This window comes from Prionailurus bengalensis, chromosome D1 (assembly GCF_016509475.1).
Source record: "Prionailurus bengalensis isolate Pbe53 chromosome D1, Fcat_Pben_1.1_paternal_pri, whole genome shotgun sequence".
NCBI lineage: Eukaryota > Metazoa > Chordata > Mammalia > Carnivora > Felidae > Prionailurus > Prionailurus bengalensis.
In genome coordinates this window covers 89,273,720-89,298,391 of record NC_057346.1, presented here as the reverse complement: position 1 = coordinate 89,298,391, position 24,672 = coordinate 89,273,720, and the positions used below count along the sequence as shown (strand labels likewise).

At 40.5% G+C, this 24,672-nt stretch overlaps 1 protein-coding gene across 2 annotated transcripts in view; it reads right to left on the bottom strand.

The window, feature by feature from the left end:
• Nucleotides 1-24,642, bottom strand: part of PDHX (pyruvate dehydrogenase complex component X) — a 73,380-nt gene extending 48,738 nt beyond the window's left edge. Inside the window, exons 1-2 of one of the 2 annotated variants that reach the window (XM_043580926.1) lie at nt 24,383-24,642; nt 7,281-7,361 (exon numbers count right to left, since the gene is read on the bottom strand). In XM_043580926.1, coding sequence (XP_043436861.1) covers nt 7,281-7,361; nt 24,383-24,542 — 241 coding nt within the window. In that variant the 5' untranslated portion in view covers nt 24,543-24,642. The remainder of the gene's footprint in view (nt 1-7,280; nt 7,362-24,382) is intronic. The other variant, XM_043580925.1, reaches the window with a different exon arrangement.
• Between the last annotated feature and the right edge of the window lie 30 nt (nt 24,643-24,672).

The following is a 24,672-nucleotide window of genomic DNA, read 5'->3' as shown; positions in this document are numbered from 1 at the left end:
CTTCAAATAACACTTCACAACACATTTAGATAAAAACGTTAGGTATGTTATTGAGAACCATTAAGAACCAGGACTCCTCCTCACTCCCTATCCTATGCTCTGTCATTCCAAACAGATCATTCAACAAACATCAGTATACAAGGCATTATACTAAGCACTGGGTAGAAACGCAACAATAAGACATGGTTCTGTCCACAAAGAGCTTGTATTCTAGAGGGGAAGGCTGAGAGGCCAGGACAGAGCATCATGGATGGTGTGAGGTGACAGACAGCTCCTCAGCAGCCAGGTTGCAGGAGATGGTGGCTCTGCAGTGTTCCTGTGTGTCCCTGCCCCATCTCCTTGTGGTGCACGTCAGCAGCCGAGGTGGAGCGGGCCCGGAGCGAGAGTGCGGGCCCCAGGAGGGGCCAGAGCAGAGGCCCGCCCGGGGGCCGCTCCCCAGCACCGAAGCCAGCATCATCGTCCATTCCTTTGTCCAGATGGGCGGCTGCCGGAGCGGAGGACTGCAGAATAGAGAGGCTCCCTTTCTCTTTTTAAATTCTGGGCATAAAGTAGAGTCTTGATCAAACACAATGGTGATGTTTATGAACTAAACACATCCTCTGGCTTTAACAAAAGAATTCTGTCCTGCCACAAATTAGCAATACAAGTCTTTATTTAAAAGGGGTATATAGTGGTAGTGGTGGGGGAGAGTTAGATTTTATCTGTAAGACCAAGTAAATCACACCTATATGGACATTAAAGAAAAACCCCTCTTTTTAGTGCTAAGTTGAAACAGAATGGCAGCTCTGATTAGAAACAAAATAATTCAATTGTTTACATGACAAATACTTACGAGCTGCCCCTATGTAAATGACATACAAGACAGTATGGTAAAAAATAATAATAATAAAATGAGACAGACCTGCTTCAAGAAGTTCCTAATTTGACTGAAGAGTACAAACAAGCAGGCCTTGCCAATCCCATCCACTCAGTGTTTCCAGCAGCGTGCGAAGACAGAGGAGGGGGCCCTACTCAAGAGTTTGCCAGCCCTTTCCACTTCATTACACCCAAAAAGACATTTGTAGGACCAAAGACCCCAGGCAACTGGGCTCCTAGGCCAACAGAGGAGGTCCTGCCCTGAAGGCTAAAGGCGTGAGTAGCAGTTAGAGAAGGAAACGTCTGGGCAAAATTAACCTTCACATCCTTCTGACCTCTTACGTTTTATTACACGGCCCATTTCAAGTGCTCAACACACATGTGCCTAGGGGTCACTCACTATATGGGGCAGTGCAGATATATAACATTTCCATCACCACAGAAAATTCTATTAAATAAAGCGGTAATCAGTAAGGGCACCCCCCAATTCTAAAATTCCGACATAACAGAAATATTAACAATAAATGTAAAAAAGTGTGCTGACGGAATGCTGTTCAGCAATAAAAGGAAGGAACAGCCTACAACATGAACGAACCTCAAAATCATGCTAAATGGAAGAAACCAGTCACAAAAGACAGACGACACATTACAGGATTCTACTACAGGAAATGCTCAGGAAAGGCAAAATTTTAGAGCCAGAAAGCAGATCACACTAGGGATGGAAGCAAGAAGTGAACGCAGTCAGGCACCAGGGATCTTTTGGGTGACAAAAATGTTCTGAAACTGGATTTTGGCGAGGTCACACACGTCTTTCTACTTAGTAAAAATTATGGAACTGTGCACTTGAAATAGGTGAAATCTATGGTGTGTAAATCATGCCTCAATAAAGCTGTTAACATAGTCGTATCCTGGAAAAAAATGGTGAAGCTATCTGTGAAATGCATGTTTCAAAAGTTTTTCATTTTAGCACCACAGACATGGATACAAATCCCCAAAAATGACAGACACCAGAGCTCTCGTACGGAAGCCAGGGACCCGTGTAACTCTGCAATGGGCCCTAGTGATAACACTTCAAACAGTCATCAACCCCTTCAAAAACAGTTTCACTTCGGAATTTTATATTCTGCATTAGTGAGATAAAAGCTATTTGAGATAGTCATAATCCCCTGGAATGTCCACATGAAATGCCAGTCTCTGAGGGATAACATGAAGAGGGGCAGCAGGAGACATCCCTGATGAGGCACACGCTATGTTCCAGACACTGTGGCTCAGGAAGTACCTCATGTTACTACCTCAACCGAGTTTTGTTCCACAGTGTTTCGTGAGACAGTTCATACTCTGAAATATCTCAAGAAAGAAAACAATGTCTTTCACACCCTCAAATATGCTCTCACAAAAGGGGGGGGGGGAATGAGAATATTTTCTTGGTTTTGTTATTCTAACAGATTTGATTTCAATTGATTAAAAAATAAGTTATATCCACGTTAATTAAACTGAAAATATCTGAAGCACATTTTTCTAAGTAACAAACCTGTAAAATAGATGGGGAATTACAGCTCAGTTCACCTTTCAAGAGATTCTGACGTTGTACGTGTTACCTGTCACTTTTGAAGTGTCTTCTCTACCAATTTTATAGTGCATACTCTTTACATAATCCCAGACTAAAACTAAGTACTCTAATACTCATTATGAAACCGCTTTGCTAACTAACAATCAACAATGGGAAAAATGTATGTGCTGTTGAGTATTTCCAAGACATCCATCAACAAAACGAAATGAAATTGAATTACAGAATTCCAAAGCTAGAGATACTCCTTAGATTTCAACTACTTCAACTCGCCCCCAGATATTTTCATGCCAGACTGGGAACCCCAAAGGACAAAGTGTGATTCCCAGACCAGAGTTCTTCCCACTGCCTTAGCTTAAACACACCCCCACACACCCTTCACACACCCCCATGACATTAGTAATAATAGTTGTGAATTACAGTCTCAGAGAAACATTATAGGTTTGTAAGACCAAACTACTATCCATTAAAGGTCATCAGATCATTAGTCTTTGCTTAAAAATAAACTAGATTTATAATTAGACAAAACACTATTCTTTTCTATGAAAAAACATTCAGTCCTCTTCATGTCTGAAGGCCTAAACTCATTGTTTTAAATAACACTGATCATGCATTAAAAAGATCTCAAGATAATTTTTTTAAAACACAGCTAATAAGAAAAAATGGTATAAAGTTTTATGCATGAATATGTTTTTAATACAGAATGACTGAACCAAGTGATCATAAATGTATCGAGCACCAAACATACTTAGAAATACAGTCACACGTGTACAGTACATAAACATTAATGAAGTTTTAAGTTACGCTCAAAAGATCACAATTAAATCATAAACATGGAACTTAAAAAAAGAAGACAGCGAATTACTGAATCTTTGGACCAAAGATTAAGATTACTCTCAATTATTTATAGTCTATCAGTAAACAAACATTTCTCTTCAGTTGGCGGAACACAATTTTAAGAGCAACCTTCAGGGAAACATGCTCCAGGGGCTTAAAGCATATCCTGGCTCTTCCTATGTGAAAACGGCACATTGTAAAATCAAAAGGAAAAAAGAACAGAATGATGGGACCATATGTCTCCTGGCTCTTCATCATACTCTCCATACTCTAATGGATGTGAATAACTTACCAGATTGCCAGTGAGCTAGAAGTCTGAAAGACAAATGTGCTCCAAAGAGTCCTTCTTATCTAGTTGCCTCAAAATGTGAAGAAATTTAATCTTTTTATAATAACCCTAAAAGGCTGTTCTGTGTCTGAATCATTATGCAATGACACCAACACTCTGTCATATTGAATGTGGAAATAGCCAAAGCTCTGTAATTCATCAGGAACAAGAAACCTAAAAATAGATGCCAATTGATTCCATTATTTATAAAGGTGAAGCTTTCTTAGATACTGATAATTATTTTAAAAGATAGCAGCCACGCAGAGCCAATTGCTCAGAGTGCTTCTTAATGAAGCACTGGCTCTTTCATTTAGTGATATATGTCCTTCTCAAATTCTAGAAAATTCTCTGCTACTTTTGCCTTGAAAACTACATTCTCTCTTTTCTCCTTCTAGAATTCCTGCTATTGGATTACCGGATGATTTTCATCTTATTCCCCCTGTCTCAATGTCTTGTTCATATTTTCTACTGCTTTATGTCTCTGGGCTGCATGTAAGCTACTCTTCTCAGGATAGACTTCTGTTCACTAATTCTTTGCTCAGTCACACTTCAACCCAACCTTGAGTTTTTCTCTTCTAATTTTAGAGACAATATTTTTCATTCTTAGTTCTGTTTGTCCTTTCCAAATCTGCCTAGACATTCTGCAGAGTGTCTCTTTTCATATTTTCAACTCCTTCTCTTACATGTTTAGTCATTTCAAACACACATCTCTATGTATCTAATAATTCCAATTAACTTAAGTCCTTGGAGATCTAGTCCTGAGACTTGTTATGCCTCATGACCCTTGCTCCGAAAAGACTGCTTCCATGTACAATATTAAATTTGAGACTGTGAACTCTTCGTAAGTGGGACTTTATCTGGGAATCTTGTATGGCTTGGATTGGAGGCTGTGTCCTTCCAGAATAACGGCTTCTGCCAGGTAACCCAGGAAGATTATCAGCCCAGAACCACTTTACCTCTGCCTGTGAGTTCCAGAAAATGCAAGTACTATAAATGTGAACCTCAAAGCCTCATGAGGACATGCCTATGAGAGCAAATTTTCAAGGGAGTAGGCATTCTTATTCCATATCAAGTCAAACAAATGAATTTGCCTGTTATCATATGGCATTAAATTCCATCCATATGCTGATGACTTCACTCATGAACTTCAAATCGTACAACCAGTTGTCCATTCAACATCTTTGCTTGAATGTCTAATAAGCCTCTCAAATTTACCACGTCGAAGCCTAAACCTAATTCTTGATTTCTCTTCCTTCCCTCCTCTCTGCTCAAAAACACCTGTTCCCACTCTCATTTATTCTTCTTCCAGCTCAGGCCAAGTGGGGCACATGGCTTCAACTGCCACCGACCACTATGGATGCTGCGGGCATTTGATGACTCCCTTTTCTTGTATTTAAGCGCTACTTACCATTAAGAAATTTGTTTTATAGTTTTTTATCCAGTAGTGAGCAGAGGCCCTACCCCATCTCTTTAGATAGTCATACTGACTTTTCAAGTGTGAGCAGGCAAAGAGGGCTCTTAAATCACCTATGGTTTGCTCTTGATACCAGAGCGCTGTGAGGACCCGCTCCGTTCAGTGTAATGCTACTAACAAGGCTCAAAAAAGCACACAGAAACCACTTCCTATAAAATAACCCTAAGGGTGGATACCTTGACTTTAGGATAGGGACCCTCCCAGACTGACACACTGACGATTGGTATCGATGTTCCTTCCTATAACCTATCTGACCGCACACACGCGGTACCCTTAATGCAGCCTGAGCTACCTGCTGTTGCCAAAATATATGTCGTGATATCTCACTTCGAAGGTCTTGCCAAATCATTTACATTACCCACGTCCTTCCTCACTTTTGTGTTTATTTCCGTTTTTTTAATTTTTTTATTATTATTATTTTTTAATGTTTTTATTTCTTTTTTTGAGACAGAAAGAGACAGAGCATGAGCAGGGGAGGGGCAGAGACAGAGGGAGACACAGAACCTGAAGCAGGCTCCAGGCTCCGAACAGACACCACAGAGCCTGACACGGGGCTCGAACCCACAAACCGTGAGATCATGACCTGAGCCGAAGTCGGACACTCAACCGACTGAGCCACCAGGGCGCCCCTATTTCTGTCTTTTTTAAATAAAACCCCAGTATTCTACAAGGACCAAGGCAAATAGTACCTCATCTGCAAAGCTCTCTTAGATCCCTGACACACCGCCTGCTTTTAGCTTACTCTTCCCTCTGCTAATACACTTACTGATCAACCACTTACCGTACTGGCAGGTGTGTTCCAATTACTCTGCTAGTCATAACGGGGGAAGGAGAAGTATCAAAATACAGACATATTCCCCACTAAGGAACGGAATTAAGTAATGCTTCCAACCAAGCATGGTCTCTAGCGCGGCCAAGACCAGTCATGGTCATCTGGGTAGCCTCAATGTACCATACCTCCTAGCCTCCATATTGGCCCAAACCACAGTCCCAAGCTCCTGCCGTGAGGTCCATTCTGTAACCTATCTTATTGCCTTTCCTAGCACTCCTAGTCTCCCTCAAAGAAAGGGGGCTTTCTCTCAAAACTCTCAAGCCAATTTGGCTATGTTTCAGAAGTGAATACTTGTAGCCTTCTTCCCAATCCCCGTAACTGTCATCACTTACAAAAGTGACACCAGGAGTGTCCTGGAATCATAGCATAACTGTCACACTCTGAATTCCTGCCTACCACCTAAATCCTCTCAGTGCCATTTTATAAGCACCAGACTAGACCACTGAATACCAGCATTTGCCTGGATGACATCTGTGCCCACTGAGTCACATACAGACATCCTAGAAGTCCTTGCCAGGGCCGGTCTCTGGAATCAGACATAGCATCCCAAGCCATGCCATCCATTCTGCTCCCCTCTTTCTGTTTTTAACATTTGGTTCACTATTTCTCAAGCTGAAGCATAGTAATGGCTACGGGGAACTCATCTGGTCCATTTCTCTGTCTAACAACCTCTAATAGGGACTGGAGACGCATCCTCTTTCCTCCACAAAACTTTAACGTATTGCAGACCGAGTAAAGCACAGGGAAAGATGGCTGAAAGAAGCTGCCCCCCAGTCAATACCCACGTGGGCGCAGGTTTTCTACCATCGCACATGGCAGCGGCCAGAGGGGCAAAAAAAGGAAAAGAAAGCAGCCACCAGAAAAATAAAGTCTCCTTCTCCAGATGCCTTCACAGTAATTGTCCCCATGTCCCTGCATGACAGAGGCATAACAACACACTTACTATCTAGCAGGGCTAGACTCCTTCTCCACTCTCTTCTTTTGGGAGCTTTCTTTATTATCCTTACTTATTTGTCCTTGCCAATGACATTCATAATCAACTTGCTTAGCTTCAGGAAAAACACACACACATACACAGAATCATCATAAAGCCACAGATTAACATAAGGAGATCAACAAATTTATGATGCTGAAACTAAAAGCTAAGTACAAGGACTGAAACACAACAAAAACCCCAAAATATTTTGCCATTCTCTGCTTGTGAAAAGATACAGGCTGAATCAGAAAACCTTTGTTACATTATATTGCCATGGGAAAATTTTATCTAAAAACACTTAGCTTAATGAGCGGAGGACATGATTTAATTCATGTATTGTATAATACAACTGATTGGAAAAGAACCCCAAATGATGAAATAACACAAGGCATTAGTAGAGTACTTGCTTACCTTCCTTTTTTAGCCATTTCACAATATTTCCTTCTTCCATTGTAGGAGACAGCGATGGCATCAGTATCTTAATGGGATCAACTGGAATTTAAAAACAGAAATATTAGATGGGGTACCTGGGTGGCTCAGTAAGTTAAGCGTTTGACTTCGGCTCAGATCATGATCTCGCTGTTCCCGAGTTCAAGCCCTGCGTCAGGCTCTGTGCTGGCAGCTCAGAGCCTGGAACCTATTTCAGATTCTGTGTCTCCCTCTCTCTCTCTCTGCTCCTCCCCCACTCATGCTCTGCCTCTCCCTCTCTCAAAAATAAATAAACATTTTGAAAAATTAAAAAAAAAAAAAAGAAAGATTAGTCACAAAAAAAGAATGCACCCTCACGAGGCATCAATAAAAAGGCCAAATACTCTAAAATCAAATTCAATTTGAGAAGAAAAGTATTCCAAAACTTAAGACTCCCAAGTGGTCAAATTCAGGGTCCAGTAAATGGCATAGAAACATAAAATTCTTATGTATTTTTTTAAATAACACTCTTACAGAATATTTCAACTCGTTTTTCATAGTTCCCCAGTCCTCTCTGTGTATTTTCAAACCAGATGCTTACAAGATTAAAACAAAAAAAAAGTTGATTTATGTTCCATCTCCTTCTCCTTCATGTTTGTTACCGCAACATATATATATATATATGTATATACATACACATGTACATATATATGTATGTATATTTACAAGTCAAATGATCAAAGGAAAAGATAAATAACAAAAAAAAGAAAAAAAGAAAAAAAACTAGGGTTCTCATAACCTACAACAAAGTAATCAAGATTAGACTTTAAGAAACTGTCTTTTTTAGTTCCCTCTCCTATCACACTATTCAAGAATCAAAGGTTCTTACTGGTAAGCACTAAAGTCAAGATTTGCCTTGTCAAAGATGACCAGGCAAGCGAACCTCCATGGTTAAATCGACCTCAGATTGTGTTCCCCACCACAACTTAACTAGGGACCCCAAAAGGTACACCATTCAGTGAAGCACAGCTTCACAGTCTACAAGGGACACAGTTTCACAGTCTCTACATTTGTCCAGATGTGCTTTCCCAATAGTTGTCCAGTGTCCAGGACTACACTCAAAGAGCACACAGTCAGCACATTAAGTTCACATAAAGTTTATACTAATAAAACAGTTAACAGCATATTCCAGCTATCAGCAGTAGCCATGGTAAGAAATTACATTCCCTGAAACCTTCCACAGAACCTATTCTATCCTCAGATTATTCAACTCTCTGACCCAAAAAAGCAAAACACTATATAGCACATGTAATATTTCAAATCAGGAAGAGCACAGAAAAAGGCTTCTTCTTTTTTCACCCCCCCCCCATTGATGTTTTAGGGTTAAAAGCAAGGGAACTGAACACTAATGTTAAAGGAAGTTAAATATATCCTTTGGGAAACTAATAATTTACTGTGAATTCAAGGGGAAAGTTCCTATAGCTTCATGGTAAAGGAGTTCCATCTCTGAACCATTTGGAGGGAAGTTTCTGTCCTCTCTCCACCAAGCCCACATACCTGCCTCAGCTTCTTCCTCATTTTATCTAAGAATTGCCTTCCTTAGGGAACTTGCATTTTTCTTTCAGCACTTCCTGTGCTAGGCATAAATGCACATGCCTTTCAAAGACAGAGAGCAGGCCTACCTCTGTTTCTGCCATCAGGGTCCACTGGGTGTGAGGAAGCAATTCAGGTATGTGTGTTTGTGTGTTTGAACTCTCCTCAAATGAAAGCCCAAAGTCTAAATATGGGGTGATACTGGGGCGACTGGGTGGCTCAGTAGGTTAAGCTTCCGACTTCGGCGTGGGGCTCTGTGCTGACAGCTCAGAGCCTGGAGCCTGCTTCGGATTCTGTGTCTCCCTCTCTCTCTGCCCCTCCCCTGCTCACGCTCTGTCTCTCTCTGTCTCAAAAGTAAATAAAACATCAAAAAATTTAAGAAAAAATATGGGGTGATATTGAGAAGCCTAACTGTAGAGGGCCACAGATCTAAGTCACATTCTCCATTACAACAAAACCGCCAGCATTAAAACTGTTACTTTGATCCCCATCTGACTTTTTTGCCTCTCTCTCAATGGGCACCAAACTCTAAGGACAGAAAAGTAGAATTATCACTCCTTATACCCCAACAATGGTGGAGTCCAAACCAAACTCTAAGTCAATATGCCCATTTCATCAATGAGAAAACTACAAGCCATTGATTAAGGGATTCGAATTCTTCCTGCCTAAACCTCAAGGCTATCCTCTACTACATGGTACTACCTCTCATCATTAATTGATGATCCTCACAAATATAGATCATTAATTAATCACTGTCTCTTCACCCAGAAATTCAAACACAGCAAATCAGACACTGCAAGTCCATGTGAACATTTTTCGTATCTTCAGTCAAATATCCCAATAAGCCCTTTCCCTACCTTAGGCTTAAAGAATTCGGGCATTGAGAAACCACTTTTCCTACCGACAATGAATATTCTGAATGTAGCAGAAAACAAGTAATCATTAAGTGCATTGTATCTTGAAAATAACGGAGTAAAAATAGCCACAATGACTTTCCTAACTCCTGATAAATCCTCATTTATTATTTATTAATAATTGACTTATTATTAAGTAACTTATTTCTTATTAACACCTGATTTATTGTTAACACACAGTTATCTCAGAAGAGACTGGTGAACGAACACAAGCCATCAACTCCTGTGCATTATGTCTTTTGAGAACTTTCACTGAAAAACGGTTTCATTTAACTTCCAAGCTAGGTTTAGTTGAAATGCAAACCATGAATGTAACACAGCTTACAAAAATCTTTGCATTTTTTTCTGTAGTGAAATAAGTCCTCATGGACTAAAAAAGGCACATTAAGATACTGAATGGGTAGAAAAGAACGCAAACTACTATGTACAACCCCGGTGCACTGTTGTCTATAAATATCAGAGTACTAAATTCTGAAGTAAATTAGAATTCGGGGAAGTGCATTTAGGGAAAGCACAACACACACAGGCAAACTGAACATTAGTGATGCACCTCCACACCCGAACCCTTAACAAGCCTATGCTTAATTGGAAGAATTCTTAAAAAGTGCTCAACGCTCGACAAACTAACCACATTTGGAAACAATAAAATGAGCTTTCTAATTCCCTACATTATGTTGTGTATGCCTTTTGCATATTTTTCATGGCTTGATTTAGAAAACAAAAACATTTGTCTTCACAAAGTTAAGCAAGTCCAAGCCTCAGCATTTAATTTTTTTAAGTTCATAGTGACAAAGGGGGTTTGAAAAAAAAAAAAAAAATTACCTTCTAATAGCATGACGATAAGAGGTCAGCCTCTTCTTGAAAAACACAGCTTTAAAAAAAGTCCTAATACATTGCTTCCATCAAGAAGAAGGCTGGTGTTATGAGACAGAATTATTCATAATCACATATATATTAAATTTATAGCAAATAGATTCCACTTCAGAGCAGCAATATAAATGGACTTCAGTGATTCTACGTCCAGATTCTAATTTATGACAAACCCTAAATCAAGTCTTCCAAAACAAAATCTCACTTCAATATTTTTATACCTTCGTTCTAGTTACCATGTTACAATTCATATTTATTTTATGATTCTAACTCCTATCATAATCTCTCACCCACGAGACCTTCACGTTTCCATTATTCCTGACGTTAAGGGCTATATTATGAAACTTTTGTATTTATTATTATTTTCCAAATTACCACATCAAGAACTCAAAAATTTTCATATTTTAAAAATAAAAAGAACATAATCATTCCTCATACAGCCACCCTTCAAGGATGAATTGAAATTGCTTCTCTGAATAATGACAATAAAATATAACAATTCTATAATAGATCACTACCTTTGCTCTGAAGTGAAGGTGATAAAAGACAAAGAAAGACATTTTAGACATGTCTCATATTTGGTACTATCTCTTGATTGATTACACCAGCTTACTAAAGAAAGTAAGATGTGCAATGTATTTTCTGATTAATCTAGCCAATCTACCCTCAGATTCTCAGGCCAGAAAATTACGTCAAAACATAAACATTAATTTACTAATAATGGTACGTATTTCATTCTAGTGTATCCTCTTTCGACTGGAACATTATACATACCTTTTCCATATGTATTTTTTCCAGTGATGAAGCAAGTATGCAATCATATCATCTTTGACTGACAGGCTGCACATAATTAATACCTGCCCTTTATGGCTGTCATCAATTCTATTCAGATAGTATGGGCTTTTCTAGACTTCTTGGAATTTTGGCCTATACCTAATATTTTTACTTTCATTAGAAATTAGGGGCGCCTGGGTGGCGCAGTCGGTTAAGCGTCCGACTTCAGCCAGGTCACGATCTCGCGGTCCGTGAGTTCGAGCCCCGCGTCAGGCTCTGGGCTGATGGCTCAGAGCCTGGAGCCTGTTTCCGATTCTGTGTCTCCCTCTCTCTCTGCCCCTCCCCCGTTCATTTTCTGTCTCTCTCTGTCCCAAAAATAAATAAACATTGAAAAAAAAAATTAAAAAAAAAAAAAAAAGAAATTAAATATAGTTTCTCTTTCCATTCCAGTAAGCAGTCTGTTCTACCTTTTTCCTGTCGAACTGAGGAGGCCTCGAAATGAGAACCAATTACATTTCCTAATAACTGGGCACAACTATGAATAAGAATAAAGGAAACGTGTTTTATTCTCCACTGGTCCTACCAGTTATTTCAATTAATACTCAAAAATACACACAAATTTTAGTTAGAGTTTAACTCTCTGGTAGTCATTTTAGTGTTAGTATTATATTTCTTTGTATCAAACTAACAAATTATAGCTAATGGCTTGTGAAGTCCTTCTGTAATTAAAAAAAGAGGACCGTGGCAATGTACATTTCCAGTTTATATTTAAAACATAATGGTTTTAAAAAGTGGAGCCTCAAAAATCACTAGAACTATTTTTTTTTAATGTTTATTTATTATTGAGAGACAGAGAGTGAGCATGGGAGGGGCCGAGAGAGGGGGAGACAGAATCTAAAGCAGGCTCTAGGCTCTGAGCCGTCAGCACAGAGCCCGACGCGGGGCTCGAACCCATGAACCACGAGATCATGACCTGAGCCGAAGTCAGACGCTTAACGGACTGAGCCACCCAGGCACCCCTCACTAGAACTATTCTAATCTTTTGTTTTCTTTAATAGAATGACACAATCAACCTTTTTTGTTTAGTATATTGCTGCCTTCCATGTCGTTATCAGGCACACAGCAATCTATCAATCACTGAATTTTACAGCAGTTTCTCTAATTCCTATATTTCTTCAAATCTGGTCTTTCAATCTTTCTGCAGAATAATTGTCTTCAACTTCAAATAAGGTACACTAATCTACTTCTACTTCTGGTTCCCTAAAGAACTTCTTTTATCCTAAGAACAAAACATTCATACTTCAGTAATTATATCAAAGCTTTAAATTGATGATATATACATCAACTCTAAAAGATCTCCAGATTAAAAAATAATAATAATATATGCAAACTCTTAAAATATAAAAGCAGAACAGATTGCTCTGTGGTTAATATGAAGCAGATCTAAGCCCTACACTCTGATGAAAGAAATTAAGGAAATTCAGCAGTTTACATATGAATATTGCTTGAGCATCAGGCTCTGGTCCATTTAAGGGACTATTATGCAAATACACAAAAAATTGTGAAGATACACCAAATGAAGAAATAAATAATTCAATACTTTCTTAGTGCGCCTCCCTGTTCTTAACACTAATTTGCTTCTTCTCTAATAGGAAGAGATGTTGCTCATTTAAGCGCCTCTCTTTCCAAAGCAAGAGCTCATTACATATAATTAACCTTTAGAATTTCTGTTAAAAATAAAACAATTGTGCCACCTGCAGGCTGGATGAGATAACACAGAATGAAGTAACTAAAGCAAATTTTCTTAAAAATAAGTACTTGTCGTAGAAGTCTTCTTTACTCAAACAGTGATTTAGGTGTAGTACCAGTGTAAGAATAAATTGAAAATGTCAATGGACAACAGAAAATGTATGCGTAATAATTTGTGAAAATGGCATTTACAGGTCCTGCCGTGGTAAAAGATGGCCCACCAACAGTATATGCGGCATCATCCATTTCCCACCTGCTTCGCTTGTACACACACGGACTGAAGGATGTGCTCCAAAATGGCACCAGTGGTTCTCTGGCTGGTGATGGTATATACGTGCTTTTTATTTCTTTTGTTTCTTATAATCTACATTTTAATAGTTTTCTCTAGTAAGTTTATCCAATTTCACTCTGTGCCCAAAACTTATCTAACACTGAGAAAACAAAACAAACAAACAAAAAAAGTACTTTTGTTTGGTTATTTTTTTTTTTATTTATTTTTTTTTTTAAATTTTTTTTTCAACATTTATTTATTTTTGGGACAGAGAGAGACAGAGCATGAACGGGGGAGGGGCAGAGAGAGAGGGAGACACAGAATCGGAAATAGGCTCCAGGCTCTGAGCCATCAGCCCAGAGCCTGACGCGGGGCTCAAACTCACGCGCCGCGAGATCGTGACCTGGCTGAAGTCAGACACTTAACCACTGCGCCACCCAGGCGCCCCAATGTTTGGTTATTTTTAGATAAACCCCACAAGGACAGGGCAAAAAGGAGGAGTAACAGCACACAAATTTGGAGGCAGAAAAGTAAAGGGATGAGTAATTATTGTCCAAAGAGATTCCAGTAAGCTGAATCCTAAGCCAGCAGTGGGGAAAGCTGAGATGATCACCCGTTCATGCAACAGAATTGCCCAAACGCCCAGGAACCAGCTGTACGAGGACCTTTGGAACTGGGGAATGCTATCTGAATGCTAACTGGATCCCCTCCTGCAGTCCAGTGCTGGGTAACAACCCATCCTCATTCAACAGAAGACTGGGACACTGGAGACTGTTTCTCTGGAGAAGGCAAAAGAGAAGACCTTTAGAATGAAGAATCAACTTACACATGTGGGGGTAGACAGGAAGTGTATAAAGAAATTAGCAGATTATCTGATGTGACTGACAATACGGCAAGCTGTGCTGAGAAGCTATTAGATACTGCGGGATGAATCAGCAATAGTTATCAGAGAAAACTAAAGAAAACATTTTAAGGCAACAATACAGGAAAAGCCAACAGTAAGAAAGGTAACAATGATAATTTGGGACAATACAGGACAATCTCAAGATGTATTCCGTGTAAACACTGAATGCGGATTTAACCAAGAATTGCAAAGTAACTACACTGGAGGAACAAGAGAGGGAAAACCTAGGGGATGGCACTGACCAGCACTCACCCACAGATAATAGGTAAGACAGAAATAGGGAGACAAACAAACGCTGGAACAAAGAGACAAAACCTGTTGCTTCTAAGAAAGAAGACTGGGAAAGCAGGGAGAGAAGGGGAGATCTGCTGCATTGTTATAACCTTTCAGTACTATTTGACTGTTTAAACTATATGCATGTATTACTGTGTTAAAGTAAATATTTTATTATTTAATAAACATGTTTAGTTAATTTTATAAAAATCCTAACAAGCGGCAGCAGCATACCATAGTGATTTAGAGCACAGGCGCTGGAACCAAACCGCCTAGGTTTAGTATAGATCCACCACTTACAAGTCACCTACTCCTTCTGTGCCTCAGTTGCCTCTTCTGTAGAACAGTTTGTAAGGACTAAATAAGGTTAACACGTGCAAAGTCTTCATGGGTGGGGGTGGGGCTGGCAAACAGCCAGTCAGTCTCAAAAACGTTAGCTAATTATTACTGACAGGTAGCATAGAAACAGTTAAGAGGGTGAACTCGCACACATCCGGAGTTGGCTATATGTATTACCATATCGTGCATTACAATTCCTTCCTCAAGTAATGGAAAAATAGATTCACTGTTCCTTTCACATCTCAACCCTAAACACGAAGGTTTCCTTTCTACTCTCTCCTTCACCTAACCTGGCCGCATTCTCACAGCTACAATACACTAGCTCTTGATCTCTATTTTAACTGTAGTGTACGTCTGAAAACCAAATTCTCATTAAAATCAATAGTAAATGTGGGGGCACCTGGGTGGCTCAGTTGGGTAAGCTCTTGATCTCTGCTCAGGTCATGATCTCATGGTTTGTGGGTTTGACCCCCGTGTCCAGCTCTGTGCTGACAGTGCAGAGCTTGCTTGGGATTGTCTCTCTCCTTTTCTCTGCCCCTCTCCCCGGCTTGTGCTCTCTCTCTCTCTCTCTCTCAAAATAAATAAATGACCATTTTTAAAAAATCATCAGCAAATGTTTGATCTTCAGTGGTGCTGTCGTAACATTCACTACCAAAGCTAAGGAGCAAATCAGGCTCTCAGTAAATGCCTCCTGAGCTCCCATTATGCTAGTCCTAGACCAATATAAGACCAGAATCTTGACCTCCAAAGGATTACAGTTTAAATGGGAAGTCAAGATATATACACAAGTACTAGAGGGTAGTAGATAAAAATGCTGTAAGAGTACTAAAGAGCAATGAAAGCTGAGACTTGGGCTGATCAAGAAAGGAAAAAAAAAATCTGCTATGGCTATTATCAAAAAAAATCAAAAACAAAACCAAAAAAACTAACAAACAAACAAACAAACAAAAACCCCATCCTAACAAATAAAACCCCCAGAAAACAAGTGTTAGCAAGATGTGGAGAAATTAGAATCCTTGTGCACTGGGGGAGAAAGTAAAATAGCGCAGCTGTTATGGAAACCCATAGGATTCCTCAAAAAATTAAACAGAAGTATTACCATTTTCTCCAGGCCTCCTATGTTTGGGTATACACCCAAAAGAACTGACAGCAGGGGCTGGAACAGATATTGTACACCCATATTCACAGGAGCAATATTCACAGCAGCCAAAAGGTGAAAACAACCCAAATGTACATCGACAGATGAATGGATAAACAAAATGTGCTATAGAACTACAATGAAATATGATCAACCTTAAGAATGAAATTGGAATACAGGCAACAGGACAGATGAAACCTGAAGCCACTATGCTATTAGCTAAATACAAAAAGACAAACGATGTAGGATTCCAGTTGCATGAGATACTCTGAACAGGCACATTCATAGTGATACAAAGAAGGGGAGAGAAAGGAAAGGGGAGATTTTGTTTAGGGGACACAGGGTTTCAGTTTGGGAAGATGAAAAAAGTTCTAGAGATAAAGACCGTGGCGATGGTTGCACAACGATGCGGACGTTATTTAATGCCATGGAACTGAACACATAAAAATAATTAAAATGGTGAATTTTATGTATATTTTACTACAATATATATTTTTTTTTAATTTAAAAACTTTGTGCTAGGTAAAAAAAAAAAAAGTGAGAAAATGAGCAGACATTCCAGGTGAGGAGAGCATCACATCCATAGAAGGAGGTGGGAATTACAGTTCAGAGTGCCTGGAGAGTGGAATAGAATGAACATAAAAAGTGGGCATGTAAGTTAAAAACGTATGTTACAGCACTGTTATAGCTTAACTTGAATACCTCCTTAATGGGTTTGACGTTATTTAAACTGCAATGGAAAACTATGAAAGAATTTTTGAGCAAGAGAAATACCACAACTAAAAACTGAACTTGTTTGCAGTTCCACATAAACAGCTGACCTTCACAAATCTGCAATTTACAGAAAAAAATAACACTGCACAGTTGCTTTGACAGGGTCGCCACTATAAACCTTGCAGAAAAATTAAAATAGAGGGGCTTCAAGTACCAAAAAAGCTACCCATGAATGTGTTACCTGTTCTCCTTTACTCACTGAGACTGCTTGGCCTGAGAGACTGAAAAGGCACCTAGGACCTTCCATTAGACCTTCAAATGTCTGGCCTTCATTCTAACAGTGGTAGAGAGAAATGGGAGGCAATTCTGGAAGATCATTTCATGGCAGAGGAGTGGAGTGAAGAAAGGAGAAAGACAAGGACAACTGTTTGTTCATTCACTTGTTTATTCAACAAATATTTATTCAGAGCCTACCAAGTATTAGGTGTTCTTCTAGGGGCTGGAGATATCAAAAGTGAAAACAGACAAAAATTCCTGCTTTCATGGAGTTTTCATTCTAAAGAGGGGAGACAGAAAATAAACATGACGTGTCTGGTGGTGATAAGAAATAAGAAAAGAAAGGCAGGTAAGGGAATACAGTGACAGTGGAAGAACTATTTTATCAGTTGATCAGAGGCCTCCTTTGATAAAATGAGCAGAGCTGAATGGAAGAAGCCATGCAAGTATCTGATGGAAGAGCCTTCTAAACAGAGGAAACAGCAAGTACAAAGAATGAGCAGAGAGTATGCTTGTTGCTATGTTCCAAACACACAGAGAAAGCCAGCGCACGGGAGTGGAGTGAGAAAGTGAGGAAGCATGCGGTCCGCTGAAGTCAGGGAGCGGAGGGATCCTACCATAGGGGGCCTTATAAACCACAGTCAGAACTTCAGATCTCAGACTGAGTTTAATAAGAAGCCTTGGAGGGTTTGCAGCAGAGAACTGGCATGATCTAATTTATAATTTAAAAGCACTGTGAAAGCTGCATGGAGAACAGTCTGTACTGGGCCAAGGGTAATGGTAGGGATACCTACTGGGACACTCGCAATAATCTAGGCCATGCTAGTTGGTGAGGAGTGGTCAGATTACATCTCAAAGGTAGAGCCAAGAGAAATTTCTGATAGACTAGATGTGCCATACGAAAGGAGTCAGGGATGACTCTAATTGTGATACAAGTGAAACAACAAAAATCAAAATTAGATGCCACAGCTCCAAAAACAAAATCTTTCTACCTGTATAAAGCGCCCAAAGAGCCTTAAAAGCTATATAGACTCTATTCCTATCCAGTTGTTCAAACGTATACAGAAAAATCCCATTAAACATCAGGTCAGTTACACAGACCCTGTGCTTACTCTTGTGCACTGGCCTCAGGACACAGGCACTGGCCTCAGGACACAATCCAGAGAACTTATACTTGCTCTTTTCCCCTCTCTTAGCATGAGAGCCACCATATTTATAAACAATACAGTACTTGGTATTTCAGTGCTCACCTAAAGTACAAAGTGAGATGACTGAAGGGTGTGAGGCAGGAGGGGATGGGAGAGATCTCCCATCTGCCCTTCTAAATCTACCCCTCAACTTTCCCCAGACCACTGTGTGTGCCTCAGCAACACGCTTCCTTGTGCCTTGAACCCACCGGGGTTCAGCCACAGGGCAGTAGAAGCAGGAGATGAAGGGAGAGCAGAGACGGGGGTGGGGGGGGGGGTGGGGTGGTGGTCAAGGTATTTACTTCCCCAGCTCCCTCCCCGTGTAGCCACCTGAGCTGGTTAGATCCTTCAACTGAAGGACACACCTCCATCACAGGATCCTCCCCGCAGGCTCCCTCCTTTCCAGCTCTAGCAACTGCCCCCTTCCCATGCCTCTTCACGATGCCACTCAGCACCTTGCTCTAAATAGCCCCGCAGCACAGCACCACCTCTATGCCCGGAATTCACAAAAAGTAGTCACCTAGTAAACTCTCCTCAAATTACCCATTTTTACGGTGCCATCTATTCCCTGCAGGACCCTACAGAAGATTTAGGAGAATAGCATTTAAGTAATTAGAAAAATTTTACCCACAGAAGAGGTCACTCTATTTGAAGAAATAGTTCGAACCAAGATTTCCAAATAACTGGCTTTATATAAATGTATTCGCTAGCCATTTACTTATAATGGGAACCCCTATACAAAAACATTCACTTCTTGTTCTCAGATATGGTAAATATCCTTGCAAAATAGCACTATTTTCTGTAGGAAATGACAGACATTTTATGGAAATAGGCTGGAGACTAACTGGTGTTTATAGATAAATTACAGGGAGATCCACAAGTTTCCTGAAACTACATAGAAAATTTTGCACGTACACATTTTTCTGAAGAAGTGGTATAACTTTTATCAGTTTTCAAACAGACTTGTGTCTCCCCTAAAACCTAGCACTAGTACAATCCCAAGGAAGTTCTCCTGAAATGTGCCAACCTTAATTCTTACCTAAAATTTTTCATGTAATACAAGAAAGCCGTTGATCGCAGCAAAGTATTGAGAAGATCACTAGCTATAGTAAATGTACTGCTTACCGAGTATAAAATAAATAAAATAAAATAAATAAAATAAAATAAAATAAAATAAAATAAAATAAAATAAAATAAAATAAAATAAAATAAAATCACTATTCCCTCCATTTTGTTTACAGAATCTGCTAATTCTTTCATATACTTAGTATCCAATGGTGCATCTGTAAGGAAGCTGGCCAGAATTGGAGGTACTCGATGGCTATGGAAATACTTCCTCTGAGTGGGAGAAACTGAACACGACAGAAGAGGTTTCAGCTTGCAATACTGGTCTTCTTGCTATTAAATTATAAAATTAAAATTCTACCTAAATCCATTTATTTTGCAATCTTGGAACAGGAAAAAAAGAAATCATTACTTAAGAGTCTAGCAAAAAAATGGACACATGCATAAGTTTGGGGATTTACACATTGGCTGTAAAAGGCAAATGAAGGTCAAGACATTAACAATTAGGCACACTCAGGAGGACAGTTGACCCTTGAACAACATGAGTTTGAAATTTACAGGTCCACTTACATGCAGATTTTTAAAAAATAAATATATTGGGAAAATTTTTGGAGATCTGCAACAATTTGAAAGAACTCACAAACCACATAGCCTAGAAGTACCAAAACATTTAAGAAAAAGTTATGTATATAAGAATACGGTTGATGATACGTGTAACACACAAAATATGCGTTCATTGACTGTTTATGTTATTGGTAAGGCTTCTGGTCAACAGCAGGCTATTAGTACTTAAGTTTTGGGGCAATCAAAATTATACATGGATTGTCCACTGCGTTGGTGGGAGGGGTCAATGCTTCTAACCTCCATGTTGTTCGAGGGGCAACTGTATATCAATTAGAAACTTGCAGATAGGAGGACATTAACATATACTCTAACTCTTAAAGGGTTCTGCCACCCTTTATACAGTCAGTCTAGAATTGTAACTGTTAAACTGTTCTAAAAAAATGACATCATGACTATCACTGAAATACTATTTCACAATGTAGATATTACTAAAATAGCTCTCACTTCACTTAAAAAAAAAAAAAAGTGGAGGTGTTCACACAGAATATAAACATGGTGAACACAGCTTCAGCATGCTGACATCGTTCTGTTGATGGCTACGGCCAGGCCACCACCTGACACTGAGGAAGACTGTGGTTAAGGAAACAGGTTCTGGTGTCAGGCAGAGCCGGGTTGAAATTGGAGTTCTATCACCAGAGCACAGCATCAGCCACTGAGAGTATTAAGTGAATTAAGTCATGTAAAGTGCTGACAAGGGTGCATGGTACATAGTAAGCTCTCAGTGCTACTTGTTCTTCTCAAACCCACTTCCCCGACTCCTTTCTTGCTGGAAGAGACCCAATTTTGTTCAATCGTGTACCCTTTCTTGTGAACATGTGCTCCGAGTTAGTGACCTCATTGCCCAGTGTGTTAGTCCATTTGGACAGCTGTCATGAAATACCTGAGGCGGATGGCTTATAAACAACATTTATTTCTCACAGTTCTGGAGGCTGGAAGTGCAAGATCACGATGCTGGCAGATGTGGTATGGTGGCTGATGAGGGTCCACTTCCTAATTCATAGATGGCACTAAGCATGGGACACATGTCATTGCTCATAAAAATGCTGCCAACACGTTGAAAAAAAAATTAAAAAAAAAAAAAAAAGGGGCACCTGGGTGGCGCAGTCGGTTAAGCGTCCGACTTCAGCCAGGTCACGATCTTGCGGTCCGTGAGTTCGAGCCCCGCGTCAGGCTCTGGGCTGATGGCTCAGAGCCTGGAGCCTGTTTCCGATTCTGTGTCTCCCTTTCTCTCTGCCCCTCCCCCGTTCATGCTCTGTCTCTCTGTCCCAAAAATAAATAAACGTTGAAAAAAAAAATTAAAAAAAAAAAATGCTGCCAACAAACACCATTTAAGGAAACCAATACTCCAAGTATGACTCCCATGGACAGAGTTTAAGATCTTGGATTAGATGTATGAAAAGAGAAATTATTCAGTAAGTGTACTTAATTCCTATAGTCTACACGTTACCAAATAGCTGTTTAGTTTTATGAAATTACAATTTCTAACAAGCTCAGAGAAAAACAAGCCAACACCATGTAATTCATGCTTTGTAAAATAAATAGTTCAAGGACCACCACCTGTATTTACCACGACAAACAAAAACCTGTGTGTGGAAAGTTACGAGACAAATTTTAGCTCCCTATATTGGAAAATAAAAAAAAACCCAAGATTTCCAAATAACTTAAAGCTACCCAACAACACTGTCAGCTACTGAGGTAGGCAGAATAACAACCCTGCCTCCCACCCCCCACTCCTCCAAGATGTCCCACATCCTAACATCCAGAACCTGAGAATACATTATGTTACATGGCAAGGGAGCATTAAACTTGAAGAAGGAATTAAGGTTGTTAAACAGCTCATGTTGAGATGGGGAAAGAATCCTGGTGGCCCAATATAATCACCAGAGTCCTTATACATGAAGGAAGGAGGAGCTGGGAAACTTAGCTTCCATGAGATATAGTGATCTCCCTCTTACAGATGATGTTCAGGCCAAGTAAGCCAAGTTGTTCATGGTGTGCAGGGGAGTAGGTAAAATGTCATGATGCATCTGGGGCGCCTGGGTGGCTCGGTCGGTCAAGCGTCCGACTTCGGCTCAGGTCATGCATGATCTCACGGTCCGTGGGTTCGAGCCCCGCGTCAGGCTCTGTGCTGACAGCTCAGAGCCTGGAGCCTGTTTCAGATTCTGTGTCTCCCTCTTTCTCTGACCCTCCCCTGTTCATGCTCTCTCTCTGTCTCAAAAATAAATAAATGTTAAAAAAAAATTAAAAAAAAAATGTCATGATGCATCAGATAAGGACTGCCTAAGTGAGTTTCCAGAGGCAGAAGTCCTTAAACTGGTTCTAAAGAAAACCCCTGAAACTGCATGCCTTTCTGTCTGTAACCATCTATGTTCCTTTTTCTGTAGAGAGAGTCTAAAGCATTCAAAGATTCTCTAAAGAATCTGTTTTCGGGGCGCCTGGGTGGCGCAGTCGGTTAAGCGTCCGACTTCAGCCAGGTCACGATCTTGCGGTCCGTGAGTTCGAGCCCCGCGTCGGGCTCTGGGCTGATGGCTCAGAGCCTGGAGCCTGTTTCCGATTCTGTGTCTCCCTCTCTCTCTGCCCCTCCCCCGTTCATGCTCTGTCTCTCTCTGTCCCAAAAATAAATAAACGTTGAAAAAAAAAAAAAAGAATCTGTTTTCCGGGGCGCCTGGTTGGCTCAGTTGGTTAAACGTCCAATTCTTGGTTTCAGCTCAAGTCATGATCTCACAGTTTGTGAGTTGAAGCCCCGCATCAGCCTCTGTGCTGACAGCACACAGCCTGCTTGGGATTCTGTCTCCCTCTCTCTTGACCTGACCTTGCCCTTTATCTCTCTCTCTCAAAAATAAATAAATAAACATTAAAAAACAACAACAAAAAGAATGTTTTCCAAACAAGGTTAAGAAACAGTATGGAGTTTCCTCAAAAAGTTAAAAATAGAACTACCCCACAATCCAGCAACTGCACTACTAAGTATTTACCGAAAGGATACAAAAATACAGATTTGGAGGGGCATATGCACCCTTATGTTTATCACAGCATTATCAGCAATAGCCAAATTATGGAAAGAGCCCAAATGTCCATCAACTGATGAATGGATAAAGTGTGTGCGCGCGCACACACACACACACACACACACACACACACACTGAAATATTACTCGGTCTTCAAAAAGAATGAAATCTTGCCATTTGCAACAACATGGATAGAGCGAGAGAGTATTATGTTAAGCGAAATAAGTCAGTCAGAGAAAGACAAATACCGTAAGATTTCATTCATGTGGAAGTTAAGAATCAAAACAGATGAACACATGGGAAGAAAAAAAAGGGAGAGAGGGAAGCATATCATAAAAGACTCTTAACTATACAGAACAAACTGAGGGTTGATGGAGGGAGGAGGGTGGGGGATGAGCAAAACGGGTGACGGGCATCAAGGAGGGCACTTGTTATGAGGAGCACTGGGTATTACATATAAGTGATAAATCACGAAATTCTATGCCTGAAACCAGTATTACACTTTATATTAACTAACTAGAATTTAAATAAAAATTTGAAAGAAAACAAAAGGATACCTTCCCAAATTATTTGCAACACTGAGCTTTTACTATGTCATGATTTTCTAAGGTAGTGAGTCTTAAAGTGTAGCCCAGCAAACACCACCATAAAATATCAAAAATTGAGCTCCATCCCACACAGAATATCTGGGAGCTACAGGAAAGTTCAATATTTCACAAAATGGAGAAAGGGAAAACAGGGAATTCTATACACAGTTAAAAAAAACCACTACACCAAGAGGTGTATTCTGTTAATGTCATTACTTAATGCCTACTTTCTCTAATAACTTCTTGGTATGATTCCCCTCCTAATATTCCACTCTTTCACGCGCATGTTTTGCTTAAAACATTCTTCTCGACCTATGTCTGTGATGTCATAGGTATTTACAAATTACGTCTCTTGCTTGTCGTCGCGCGGGGCAACCCGAGAGGCCTGGAAGAAAAGATCTCCCAATAGAGAGGGGCCAAGAGAATGAATAAGAATGGCTACCAGTGGCTTTTGAATCTCAGCAAGCTTCGACACCCTGACAGCTTTAGGGGAACCTGAGACTGGGAAGTGGCTTGAAAGAAAGGCGTTTAGGACCTCTCTCCGCGCGTCACAAATAACCCAAATTCCAAGGCAAGGTCACAGAGAAGCCACACTAACCAGGGGCCCAGGAATGGAGTCAAGTTCTCCCAACTCCCAAGAAAAACCCTTCGCGGCATGCATGCACTAGGCCTAGTCAGCGGACCTCTCCCCGAGAAAAGGCCTTAGGAACCGGGAGCCGCGGGCACTTCCACACCCAGATGGGCCTTGAATCCAAAAGCCCCTGACCCAGGCCCATTACTCAGCTACACGGAGAAGCTGAGCGAGCCCCGACCACTCACCCCGCAGCCACTGCGTGCTGTGAAGCCATCTCCAACTAGCTCCGCGACCGAAAGACCATCCGGAAGCGCCCCTCACCAGCCCCAGTCTTCGGCAGCCGCCGGAGCCCAAGAGGTAGCGTAGCACCCGAGGGTCACAGCCCAGCCTCCAGGAGGCCGCCATCTTCCCGGCCTTGTCGCGGGCTGCCCGCAGCACCGCCTGATCGCCCAGTCATCAAGACCCTCCCAGGCCCCGCCTCTTGTCACGTTGGCCACACCCCCTGGCTCCAGTGGTGCGCGTGAGTCTCGGAATC